The sequence below is a fragment of the Crinia signifera genome, chromosome 8, assembly GCF_055691185.1.
Source record: "Crinia signifera chromosome 8, ASM5569118v1, whole genome shotgun sequence".
NCBI classification, from domain to species: Eukaryota; Metazoa; Chordata; class Amphibia; order Anura; family Myobatrachidae; genus Crinia; species Crinia signifera.
In genome coordinates this window covers 39149398-39162614 of record NC_139224.1, presented here as the reverse complement: position 1 = coordinate 39162614, position 13217 = coordinate 39149398, and the positions used below count along the sequence as shown (strand labels likewise).

Sequence of the window (13217 nt, the reverse complement as noted above, 5' to 3'; positions counted from 1 at the left end):
TATTTTTCTGATGAAATCAGATGGGCTACATTATTAATTATGTCATATACCTAACAATGAGCCCATTTCAGATCCGATCGCTGGGCTGCGATCCGATCAGTTAACCGCCTCCCTCCCTGCCAGAGTGAAAATCCGCCCCTGTGCATGGCAGCGAATGTGATCACAGCCATGAAAAGTTGGGGAATCCGTTCACAATCGCTAACCATCAAATGGATTCCATCCCCCCCCCCCCAATATATGCAGTGGATCCTCGCTTCCAATGCCGGGTTCCCTACATTTTCCCCATACACTCTTTCGAAATGTCCGGGTCCTTCCTCCAAACACTGGTTTCCGTCTGTCGGACTGCATACGGCCTGCCTTAAAAGCCATTGCTGGTTTTCATTGTACGAAGGGCTCACATGTGCGCACTATGATCTGTGAGCATGCCTGGTTTTAGGCTAATCACTGAGTCTGCAAATTCAATGAATTAGCCCCATTTTCCAATCTGCTTTCATCTGAAAACCAGAAGAGCTAATTATTTAGAGAGAGTGGTAATTAAGAAATATTTGGATTCTATACAAATCTATGATATAAATATATATCCTGAATTTAAGAGCTCTCCAGGGCTCCTGACACAAATGGGCAGTCTCCTAGGCCCTTATTCTGATTGACGCGGACTTTACCGCATACTTTCGGATCGCGTGTTTTCGGCGTCTGCGCATGCGTGGAGAACGCAACGCGCATGTGCCACGCCTTGACTCCGTACCAGTTCGGCCAAATCCCGTCCAAAACTGTTCCCCGCAATCAGTCGGGAAATATGGGCGTATTATGGGCGTCATGCGGAATGACACATGGGCGTAGTTTCAAAGTGGGCAAAACGGGGCGGAAACATGGGCGGATACGGGGGAGTACACTTATGTTGGGGGGCGTACATTCGGATAGCACTCCGAATGCACGCGATCAAAAAGGGCAGAAATGTGCGGTGTCCACAAGTGTACTATTGCTTAGCGGACACCACTCGTTCATGCGGTAGGCGAACGTACGCCTAATGACTACAAGCATTAACACCTGAACCCAATAGAATCGACTCCTTTACGCATTACTCACTAATAGGACGCTTGTCAGTGCTTTAATTGAAACCATTGCACTTCAATTGCTGTAAGGGTTAATGTGTGCAATGCATGTGTTAGGCATGCTTGTAAGGATATATTGGCATCTAATTGATTCCAATTCCAAATAAGAAGTTTTTTATGAGGATAGGTAATTGAATAAGTGGGTCATGTGATGTATTGCAGAAGATACATAATAGTGGGTTGTTTGGCGTAAATACTCCGCTTACGTGCGGTAGCACCGCTTGGCTCCCGTTCGGATGCGGTATTCCCGAGCATACTCTGTAATACTCTGTAATACCGTGCAGAATCTGAGTGTTTCTCCCGCACACGCATGGTTTGTATGTCGTCCGTAAACACGCCCTGTTCTTAAAGAGTGAGTCCGTCCGAATGCGGAGGACCCGTGGGCGTTTCTACGGACGATGGCCGCACGCGGCAGAACACCGTGGCGTGCGGACCGCACCGTAAGAATGCGGGAATATCCGCACAGATCAGAATAAGGGCCCTAGTTTGGGAGGTTAGATGACGCATATCGCATTGATTCCTGTTATCCTAGCCCCATTTCTGCTGTAAAATACAGCAGAAATTTGAACTGCAGGGGCCACACCCATTATTAGGTGTAGCCCCGCCCCCACTCTAAAATGTATAAGAACAGTGGCGGGTGAGACCTTGATTGAAAGAATCCAGCCTTGGCCATATAGCCAATCAGGTTTGGCTGCTGGGCTGCCTCCTCAGGGTTCATCTATGTAGTCTGAATGAGAATAGTATTTAAGATTAACGGTTTTTGACAGAAGCCTTTTATTCACTGATTGTGGTGATGAAGGAAATACTCCATTTTTATGTATTTGGTTTTTTTTTCAGCTTATGGCTGAACTTTATTTTTTCACCCCAATAAACATAGAAAATGAATTTGTTGTTGAGGTATTACGTGGTGGTTGCAGATGTAATCCTCATGCCCCCCCAAAAAATGAAGTGCAAAGTCAGGGTAGCCACAATGTTTTGGTCTCTATATCCCAAAGTGCCCTTTTAAAACAGCCTATTACTGTAGTTTATCGTTACATTGTATTGCTTTTTCTCTATGAATATTGATAACAGGAATACAAACCCACGGATTGGGGATATTCTGCAAAAGCTTGCTCCATTTTTGAAGATGTACGGGGAGTATGTAGGAAACTTTGACAAAGCTATGGACATGGTGAATACCTGGACCCAGCGGTCTCCTGTCTTCAAAGAGGTCATCCACAGTATTCAGGTACAATATGCCAAGTCTGTGTGCTTCAAACTAAAGGGGAGCCCTCGCTGTTACAGTATTCAATGCCGCAGGGGCTTGCTGCCCCTGACGGTGATTCTTCACCCGCCGCAGGGAACCGGGGGACGGCGGCAGGCAGGGAGATGGCCGGCAAACGGGGATGCACCTTTTTGTGTTTTTGTTTGTTTACAATGCCGTTATGTCTAAAATGGTGTGTTAAGCTGGCCATACAGACGGAGCCTCTCTCCATGGCCGGCAAACAGGGATGCACAGGGATGCTCGCGCATCCCATTGCCGAAAATGGGGCACGCAAGCATCTCTTGCGCGCATGCCTCATTCTGGAGAATGGGTGGCACAGGCTAGCGGGGGCTGGTGGCTGGAGATCACATCTCCGGAAGCCGTTCCAACGAGTGCGGCTCCATCTGTACACATAAAGATTTCTTGTCCTATCTGGTCAGTTGGAACAAAAATCTAGTAATGACTGTTTTTGTCAGTTTTCCAGCATTTCGAAGCAAATGGTCAACTGTTCATTTGCTCCCATATTTTACCAGATTTTTGTTCCGACCAGCCAGATCAGACAAAAAAATCTATAGATGTATGGCTGGCTTTAGGCAAGTGTAAATAAATCTCTGCATCTGAAAGTGTGGGGGATATATGTGGCAAGGACCGCACATTCTAATTCTAAACATAAAATGCGAGATGTACTAAGCCATGAAAAGTGATACAATGGAGAATGATAAACCACCAGCCAATCAGCCCCTAACTGTTATTTTTCAAACACAGCCTGTAGCATGTCAGTTAGGAGCTGATTGCCTGGTACTTTATCACTCTACATTTTGACACTTTTCAAGCTTAGTACATCTGGCCCAATGAGAGGTGCTACCATGCAGAGACTGAGCCATTTATTCATAGGGTTCAAGAAACACTAGTTGTACCATTGGTTGAGCCACATGAGTGCAGCTCAGAGTAAGCAAGGAAAGTGGTCATAACCTACCAAGGGAGTATCCTATTAGCAGCGGTACTTCACTTTTATCGGCCAAAACGGTATCGGGGCTAATAGGATATAGACCCCAAATCCTGCTTTTTTGCAGGGAGTTCCCTTCCTGCAGTAATTTGGACTGGAACAGTCCTCCCCATTCACTTGCAATATGAAATTGAAATGCAAGATTCTAATCAATTCACCTTGGTGTTCTTGTCTTGTCAAGTAGGTTAGCACAATAGGCCAAGGTGTCAGAGTCTTTAAAATACTGAACTATTAATTCATTTATATGCAAGGAGCTTTTAAATCAACTAAACGTCACTGTTCATTATATAGAAAGCTCGATAGAATTTGCTCAGTATATCAGAAAAATGCAATTTTCACAAAAGAAATACACAAAATAATTGCAGGTGTCAGCTCTTCTGTTGCACCGCGGATAAATGGGTTTGGTTCTTGATAAATAGCAGCCTGTCTTCACTGGTTCAGTTTATTGTTTTCAGAAAGTTTATAATAGCTGCAAAATAATGTTTGACATTAGAATGTGTTAGTGCAGCACTTAGCGGCATAGGGTTATTTTTCCAACCTTTAATTCAAGAATCCATCATCTTGTCAATCCTACGGCTGTTTGAAATGCTTTTAAAGTTGTGTATTCAAGTGGAGTATAGGTGGTTTGTTTGATACTTCCCAGCTTTGGTGTCATATTCTGTATTCATTGATTTACTATCATAAATTAGTCCCCTAAAAAAAATAAAAATCTAAGTCCTTATGGTAAAAATATTTTTTTGCACGGGGTATCATGTTAGGGGTAGAAGATGTGTTGTGTACTGTCTAATGTCCACAGATGGACAGCACATTCGTAGAGACAGTGATGTTGGTTCGTCCCAGTTGCCCCGGAGGCAAGATAAATATTGGTGCCCACCAAATAGCTCAATCAGTAAGGTGTCTGTCTACAGACAGATCATGGGTTCTAATACAGGGGGGTGACACTTGCAAAAATGATGTAAGAGGGGGAGTCAGCCACTGAACCGATATCGACGGCTTTCAATTTACTGATTCAAACTCGCAGGGGAGGAGAGGTGCCCCCCTTAGGAGCAGGAGCCCGGCGGCAGATGACTCCATTGCTTCCCAGAGTTACGCATTGAGATATGTATACCACAACGCAGATTTTAAAACGAATATATAACAATCATTAACAATTGCATTTCTCCCAGCTGCAAATACACAAGGCTGTATAATAAATAATTAAAAATGCTGGCTAAGACCAGAATGGTTAGGAATCCGCTAGCAGAGATTATCACATCAGAAATAAAAATAGCATTACTTATATCAATATGAAATGATTCAATTGTATGGCTTTAGCTCTAAAACACCTCATTAAGTCAACATTAACAACACCGATGTTCATAATGTCGACAGTTATGATGCCGACATTGTTGAAATTTTGACAGGCAATAAGTTGATTTTCCCAGGCTGTCAATTTATAATACAGGATGTAGGCATTAACAATGTCAACCTTTTGTAATGTTGTCACCACAATTTCAACAGCTATGTCAACATTGTTAAACTGTCAACAGCTGACTTTCTCAGATTGTGAAATGGCATTGTCAAAATGTTGGCATTAGGGTTAGACTGTGGGAAAGGAGAGTTGAAATTGGGCACTCGGGGGTGGTTATGGTTAAGCTATGCGGAGAGAGGTCAGCGGCTAGAGGATGGGTTAGGGCAGTGATGGCTAACCTTGACACTCCAGCTTTTGTTGAACTACACATCCCAGCATGCGCTGCATCGGGTTTACTATTTGGCCATGCTAAAACTGATGCAGGGCATGCTGTGATGTGTAGTTCAACAACAGCTGGACTGTCAAGGTTAGCCATCATTTGGTTAGGGCTGGTAAACTTGCCAGAATGCTCCACCAGAAGTGACAGTCACATGACTGCCGCCGGTTCCCGGAAGATGCCGCTGCAGTCACTTGGAGTAGGTCAGTTACCGCTGACCCATTAGAGATGATATGTTGTCATTTAGCGTGTTGACATTTCATTGGTGTCTACATGATCAATGTGGACATGGTCATCGTCTAAACTATCTATGATATAGGCAACATTGTCATGTTGATATTATAACTGTCAACATATAATACCACCTGTACCCCTCCATGCTTATTACGTATGCCACTCCTCAAGATATTAGCGGCATTGCCATCAGTAATGATAATTGAAAAACTAGTGTCTTCTACACAGAACCAAGCCATTAGTAGGACAGAGCTTTCAGTGGTCAGTCAGTCAGGCTTCATTTGGGAGAAGTCAGTGTTTATTGAGTAACATTGCTGAACAAGGCATAGGATGATGACAGCACCAGGATGAGCCAGTCTGTGTTTTCTCTTGCAATATCCTGATTTACAGGTCACATCTGTCTAATGTTCTACTCTCTACAGAAAGAGGAGGTCTGTGGGAATCTGACATTGCAGCATCACATGCTGGAGCCCGTCCAACGAATTCCTCGCTATGAGCTTCTACTGAAAGATTATTTAAAGAAACTGCCCGAGGATTCTCTGGATAGAAAGGATTCCGAGAGTATGATTTATAATAACTATAAACTGTGTCTTGTTAGATGTTGTTCCTGACATAATCATTATACTGTTTATAAGTCACCACGAGTTACATTGCATAGTGAGTGTTTGTGAATAACAGTATACAGTACAGTGATAATGCGTTCCCCCCCCCCTTAACATTACGGCTGCATAATATAATGAGTAACATTAGCTAAATGTTTAATTTGTGTAATTGGATCATCCTTATTACAGAATCCCTGGAGCTTATTTCCACCGCAGCGAATCACTCGAATGCAGCCATTCGGAAGATGGTAGGTGACTCCACTTAGCAGAGGATACACTTACTCTTCTTGCTGTGTTCTCCTAGAAATGTGTATATATGTTCTACAGGAAGCATGGAGAGGCCTGGGAGCCAAATGCCCTATAACTGGGCCCAGCATCTGTTGAAAGCTAAGGCTTAATATTTGAGTGCCATAATCCTTATGAGAGATGTACAAAATATCAGTTAAAAATCCCAGCGTCGCTCACTTTTGTTATATAAATTCAAATAATAAATGTTGCGTAAAAAAGATGATATTTCCTATATAAGGTAACCATTGCAGGTCATTAAGATGAATACAAATGTTTGCTTGGCAATTTTCACAACTGTTTTGACAAATTCGCTTGGCACTAAAAGGGTTAAGTTACAGCAAGTGTCAGAAATGTAGAAATCCGCTTCCTCAGTAGAACACAAATGCTGCCTGTCATCTCTCCTTCTTCTTAAAGCCCGTACAGAAGGGGCGAACCGTCCTCCGTGCTGAGCGACGAGCTTAACCACAACCACTCAGCCGCACCCGCAATGCGCTCTGCAATACTATTTATTATAGGCAACGCCCCAGTGATCCAGCAGGTAAGCCAGTGCAACCACTGGCTTTCCCTGCAAGCAATAGCGAGGCGCAGGACCGTGCATCGCCGTCGCTCTGGGGCATACACACGGAGTTCTCCATTTCTAAGTGATCTGAAATTGCCACGTGTGTATGTCCCTTTACATTTATATTCCCCACTGACAGAATGATTGGTATGAATTATCAATTTTTTCTGTTCCTTCACTCAAAATAGCGCTCAGGGTTCCAATAGTCTGAATGCCAACACTGTTATCACGACGGTATGTACTGGGGATAGGATTAGGCACCAGGGCAAGGGTTAGTCATAGGGTGCGGGAGGTGGGGTTAGGGTTATGGGTAATATGCTTATTGTTTGGATTTTGAAGGTTGGGATGCTGTTGTCTGCATTGTGATCCTAATATATCATGGCCAAGAGGGAGGAAGGCCTGGGCGGTTACCATTGTCGAACGATCTATCACTTAGATGCACACAAGATATTCTTGATAAGTCTCTGAGAGGTGGGAAGAAGACTGGGAATTGGCCAAGATAGGGATGGCCACTGGTGGGTTACCCATCGATGGGCACCAAAGACTGTACCATTAATAGGTAACCTTGATAGTGTGAACCCATCTGCAAGGGTACCATCGATGGATTCACCCACCAATGGTCACCTCGGCTTTATCTTTCAGTAGGCTTCAGACTTCCAAAAGCCCAGAGGTGGGGCTTCATGGGAGTGTTAGGGGTGAAGCTAAGCCCTGTGTCTAAGCAATGTCTAGTTCATCATTGATAGTGGAAACCATTGGTGTTTCCCGATCAATGGCAGAATTATTCAACATTGGTCATAGACCATCAATGATTTTGAATCATTGATAGTCGATGGCCATCCCTAGGCTGAGATAACATCGACTAAACTGAGAGTCTGTCCAGGGCTGCCTATCGTGCTAGGGGTTCAAGGAGGCCCTGCCTATTATGTCAGATCTAGACTCCACAATTTGCTTCCATTGTCCTCACCACTCTACCCCTACATTGCTTCAAAGAAAACATGAACCTAAATGTCTGTAGGATTGCGTAAAGCAGTGTAGAGTTGCGGAGAACATTTTTGTCATGGTACTATGTATACCAGTGATGAGCAACCTAACATACTTCAAGGACACCTTTTGCTGCCAAGAGATCTGTTGGGTCTCAGTGCTGGGGTGTGTGACCACACCAACCTTGGGGCATGGTTTTGTCTCCCTAGCAGGTTTGGCATTTACAGTAGGCAGACTTGTTGACCACCAGAAGTATGCAGTGGAGAGAATCTATTATGTTAGCTGATACAGAATAAGGACTATTTGTCTTAATTTCCTGTAACAGGGCTAAATTAAGGCTGGGGGGGGGGGGGGGGGGCTGAGGATCTTAAGACAGGGGGGCCTCTATGCAAGTAGATGTGCATTGTACATATATCCCAATATGACCCATTCCAGGAGGGTCAAAATCCTCTCTACCTGGTCTTCTCTCTTAATTTAGAATTGTCGCCACCTGGGTTGAATTATTGAATGTATAATACAGGAAGTTCTCCACAGGTGCTGGCAACCATAAATTAAGAGAGAAGAGAGGATCTGACCCTTCCGGAATGGGTCATGTTGGGAGCTATGGATTGTGTATATTACATTTAAAGGGTAATACTGCCTGGGTACTTTAAAAAGCACCACCTAATTGAGATATAATCATTACAGAACAGTTTCTGGTAGTGTGTAACAAAGACAACTTAACCAGCTTTCGAAGCTTTGCTTTGAGCGGGCTTACTCTGCCATCTGGTGGCAGCAAGTGAAACTACATCTAGCTTTCGAAGCATTTGCTTCGAGCAGGCTTACTAGTATCATCTATCTTGTCACATGCAGGAATAGCAGCAGCCTCTGTACACACTGGGACAGGAATCAGGAAACCTAGTGATGGTAATTTGCTCTGGCTGGGGGCCCCCTGACAGAGGGGGCCTGGGGTAAAGTGTCCCCCCCCCCCTTTATCTGGCTTTGCCTGTAACTGCTCAACACACTTGCCTAGCACGGAACAGTGTCAGAGGTGCCATAAGGCTTAAACCATGTGACTCCTAGTAAGCAGCAGAATATATCCACTTGGTGCATTATAACGATGTATGGTAAAATATCACTAATATAATATATCTAGTATAGAAAGTGACCCTTCTTGGGGCAATAGACCGGACAGTGGCCTATGACTGTCATACACTCATGAATCTTCATATTACATGTGTGCGCTACAGTAGCTTTCTGTTGAAATGATGCGTTCCATGCAGTCTCTTCATTATGATTCCCGGCCCGCTCCTCCGTTCTCCCTGAGGCTGAGACAACATGATCTGATCATCCACATTACTAAACACTGCGCTTAGCGAGATGTTTGACCTGGATATGTAGATTATGGAGAGAGCTGTACTGATGCTGGAGCATTCGCAGTGTATACTGGTGACTGCATAGTATCCGGTTATAGACCTGCTTTCTGATTTACAGGACCTACAGGAAGCTGGGGTTATAGTCTGCAGCTGTGTGGAAAACCTTTACCACAAACTAACCATGGTTATGTTTTAGAAGACACACAAGCATGCAACATGGGGCAGCACGGATGGTGTAATGGTTAGCATTACTGCCTCACATCACTGAAGTCTTGGGTTCTATTCCTACCATGGCTCTAACTGTGCTGAGTTTGTATATTCTCCCTGTACTTGCGTGGGTTTCCTCCGGGTACTCCGGTTTCCTCCCACATTCCAAAAATATACTGGTAGGTTAATTGGCTCCCAACAAATGAACCCTAGAATTTCTGTGTTTGCATGTACATGTGGTAGGGGATAAAGATAGTAAACTCCACTGGGGCAGGGACTGATGTGAATGTTCAAAATATTCTCTGTACAGCGCAGCGGAATATGTGTGCGCTGTTAATAAATAATAATAATAACTGAAGTGTGATTTGTCAGGAGCCCTATTCACTGGCTTTTATATATGCTAGACATTATGGGGCCGATTCAGACGCATCCGTTCTGGACTGAATTGGGTCCTGTGTCTGATGTTGGGGGGGTTTGTGCATGTGTGTGCGCAAATATGCGTATAAGAAAACCGATGGAGCCAATGGCTTTGGCGAGTTTCACACTTGTCGGGCCGTTCCATCCAGAGGGGCCGGGCAGGGGGCTGAAGCAGGGGAACGTTCCCCTGAGAACGCAGGCAGGTCGATGACATCACTTGACTCAGCGCCTGCCTCAAACCAGGCCATCTCGGTCAGTAATAAGTCAGTTCAGACTGATTTCTCTCCCCTTCAGCTGCATGTGAGGGGATGTGTCCTTGTACATATCCCCTTGCATGCTAGCAAGGGGATGTGGGGGAGGGGGGGCGGCGGGTGGCACTTATCTGTTCGCTAGGCTGAAAGTATATGCAGCCTAGCAAACAGGTCTGAATCAGGCCCAATATTTCAAATCTTGATTGAAGCTAATTTATTCACAGACTCCTTATTTAGGCCCTTATTCTGGTTGACTCTCAAGGCTGCTAATTCGCAGCCTTGCGTGACCCCCAGTTGCCACCCTCCAGTCCGCCCCTCCCCCCTCGCACGGCACGTACATCCGCATGGCTACGAATGGATGTTTAACATATACCTCCATTCCCAGGCCATGGGGAAATACCCACATTTTTCAATGGTTGCTCGACAGGAACTGGGCCGGTACCTGGCATCCGGTGATGTCAGCTGCCCACCCCCGCGTCACCGGGTGGTTTCCATGGGAACGCTTAGCATTCCCATGGGCGAATCCCCCAGCCCGCCACTCCCTGCCTGCAGTCTTGGGTGTGTGTCCATCGAACACTTTGTTCGCCGTGGCCTCACGCACCCGGGACATGTGCAGAAATGCACATTTAATAAACATCACGCTCGCATGTAAGCGTTAGAACCAGAATAACCCCCTAGTCTCCGTTAATTGCAGACAGTGTATAGCGCCTTCTGCTATGGTGAAATACGCCGGTTTGGAGGGATCAGCACAACCAGGCGGTGCAACATTGTTATAAGGAGCTAAATTTAGCAAGATGTTGTAATGGCCTTCTCTATCTGTCAGTAAGGAGACACATCACGGCTCCATTGATATTTTCCGAAGCGCTACAGCCTATAAGGAAATGTCTCCAATGTATAAATACCTTTGTAGACAGAAGAGGTCAGACGCTCAGCTGGAGCACAGCAGACGTTCCAGTAATTGGGTTGGAACAAATGAAAATCACTACCGGTATTTCAGCTGCAGTCTCTCTTCTTGCAGGGAGTCACATGGCAATTAGTAGTCACCTTGTTCAGGTGTTAGACCTGCAAATGTTAACGAACATCCTCATTATTAAGGGGATGATAATAAAAATAATTCAGCCTACAAATTCTCATTTTAACTGATTAATTACTAAACATTTGCAATATTCGTATTATATTAGGTTTACTGGCAACTCAACTTCCATCTTTATTTGTGAAGAACAACTTTGTCTGGTTTGTCCTGAAGTCTAACGACTAGCGTTCGCACCTGCTGATGGCCAACCGGATTCCCTAGAATGCTGATTGAGTAAATTCACCCCCCCCCCCCTCCCGTTAAGCCACATGATGCACAAGCAGTCAAGTTAAACCGAACCAACTTATCCATGGTCAGGCTAAATACTTATATCCAAATAGCTCACACGGGTAGGGTTCTCTTTCCTCATGGTCAACACATTATTCAGATATTTATTGTAGCCAACCTTTCTCCATTGCCTGAGACTTGCCACCGCCTGTCCCACAGGAGAAGGAGGTGCTTTACCCTTGCCCTATGCCACCAAGTTTAGTCTGTCATTGATGTCTTACAGTATTTAAAATTTATTGTACTTATGATGCTTCAAGTTACAGTAATGCCTTGTCCATAGGCCACAAGTGTGCCAGAAGGGTTCCCCACCTTTCAAATGCAATTAGTATTTTACCTTTACTGTTCCTATAGCTGTATTTGTAATTAATGCTATTTCTGTATTATTAAAAGGAAAAGATGCACAAATTGTTGGAAGTGTATGAGCGGCTGGGGGGTGAGGAGGATATTGTAAATCCTGCAAACGAGCTCATCAAGGAAGGACATATCCAGAAACTGTCAGCAAAGAACGGGACAACGCAAGACCGCTATCTATACCTGGTAAGAGGCTGTGGGCCAGTCACGTGACCGTTACTTGTTTATATGTAGCGGACCAGTCACTTGACCCGTGTGTGTATGTGTGTACACCGGTATCTTCTAGCATGCAGTGGAGATGAGTGTTGCAGAGTGACACATTTTGTGGCATTCAGTATCTTCCAGCATACAGGATGACAGTGCGTGTGGCCAGGAGGGTATTATAATAAAACCTAGATTTCACAAATCTGACGCTAAGAGGATTATTTGAGGAGCTCTGCTGTGAATGAAACAAACATTTACAGTTGGGCACCGAGATCAGCAAAACAATTTGTGCCTTTTATTTCATCGTTCATTGCGTGTTTCATGTGTGTACATAATGTACATTGTGCATGGCCACTCTTGCTGCTGGCCCGCTTCATCTCCCATTGGTAGCCATCTTGGTACTAGCTATCTTTCTACTATGGTCTATGTATGAATGCTCTACAAGTCTTATGTCATGATTGGAATTTCTGGTTACGGTATAAGAGATAGACAATGGCCAACAGTGACTAGGTCGACAGCTGAAATGGTCGACATACCATAGGTCATCATTGACAGAAGGTTGACACAAGATTAAGGTCAACATGGGCATGGTCCAAACTCACAAGGTAGGCACACATTTTTCACGGATTTTGGTGACTATGACGTATGTTGACTTGGACACCGTGTAAGTGTCCTGCATCCCCTCGCTGTGCTCGCCATGCTTTGTGCACGGTGCCTCGCTGCACTCGGCACACTATTATATTCTCACTCCATGCCCACTTGAATAGTAACACATGAACCAAGTCAGTCTACACCAAAAGATGTGAAAAGCTTAATGCTGTAACAACTGTATATGTGATTCTGTAGCAACACTGTCTTTGCCCTGAATACATCTGCTTTTCACACTGCTTATCTTAACAGTTTTCCTTCTCGCCATTTTTACATTATGCCTCTGGGCAACATTGTACTGGAACTATGGTTCTTCGACCCTGTGCCATACCTATCCACTCTGCATTCTCTCAGCCCCTCTCTCTAGTTTATATCACCCCCACGCCCACAACCATGCCAACCTGATATAAACATATCACCTGTCTCTTTGTTCACTTTCTCCTGTGGTCTCTGGAATGCCAGATCAATTTGCAACAAGCCTTGACAGCCTTTTCACCTTCAACTCTTTTTTTTTTTTTCTAAAACAATCATTTTTTATTTTACTTATACAGAAAAAAAATATTTTACACAAGATAAAACATACAAGGGCCTTATGCTAGTTCACTCTTTCTGACAAAATCCTTCTTAGATGGACAAAACCATGTGCACTGCAGGTGGGGCAGATGTTACTTG

At 44.5% G+C, this 13217-nt stretch overlaps 1 protein-coding gene across 1 annotated transcript in view; it reads left to right on the top strand.

Moving 5' to 3' along the window:
- The window catches only part of FGD3 (FYVE, RhoGEF and PH domain containing 3), a 183332-nt gene that overhangs the window by 115726 nt on the left and 54389 nt on the right, over positions 1-13217 (top strand). The window contains exons 7-10 of the mRNA XM_083156183.1: positions 2184-2340; positions 5745-5883; positions 6114-6172; positions 11733-11879. Of these exons, the coding sequence (XP_083012309.1) occupies positions 2184-2340; positions 5745-5883; positions 6114-6172; positions 11733-11879 (502 nt within the window). The remainder of the gene's footprint in view (positions 1-2183; positions 2341-5744; positions 5884-6113; positions 6173-11732; positions 11880-13217) is intronic.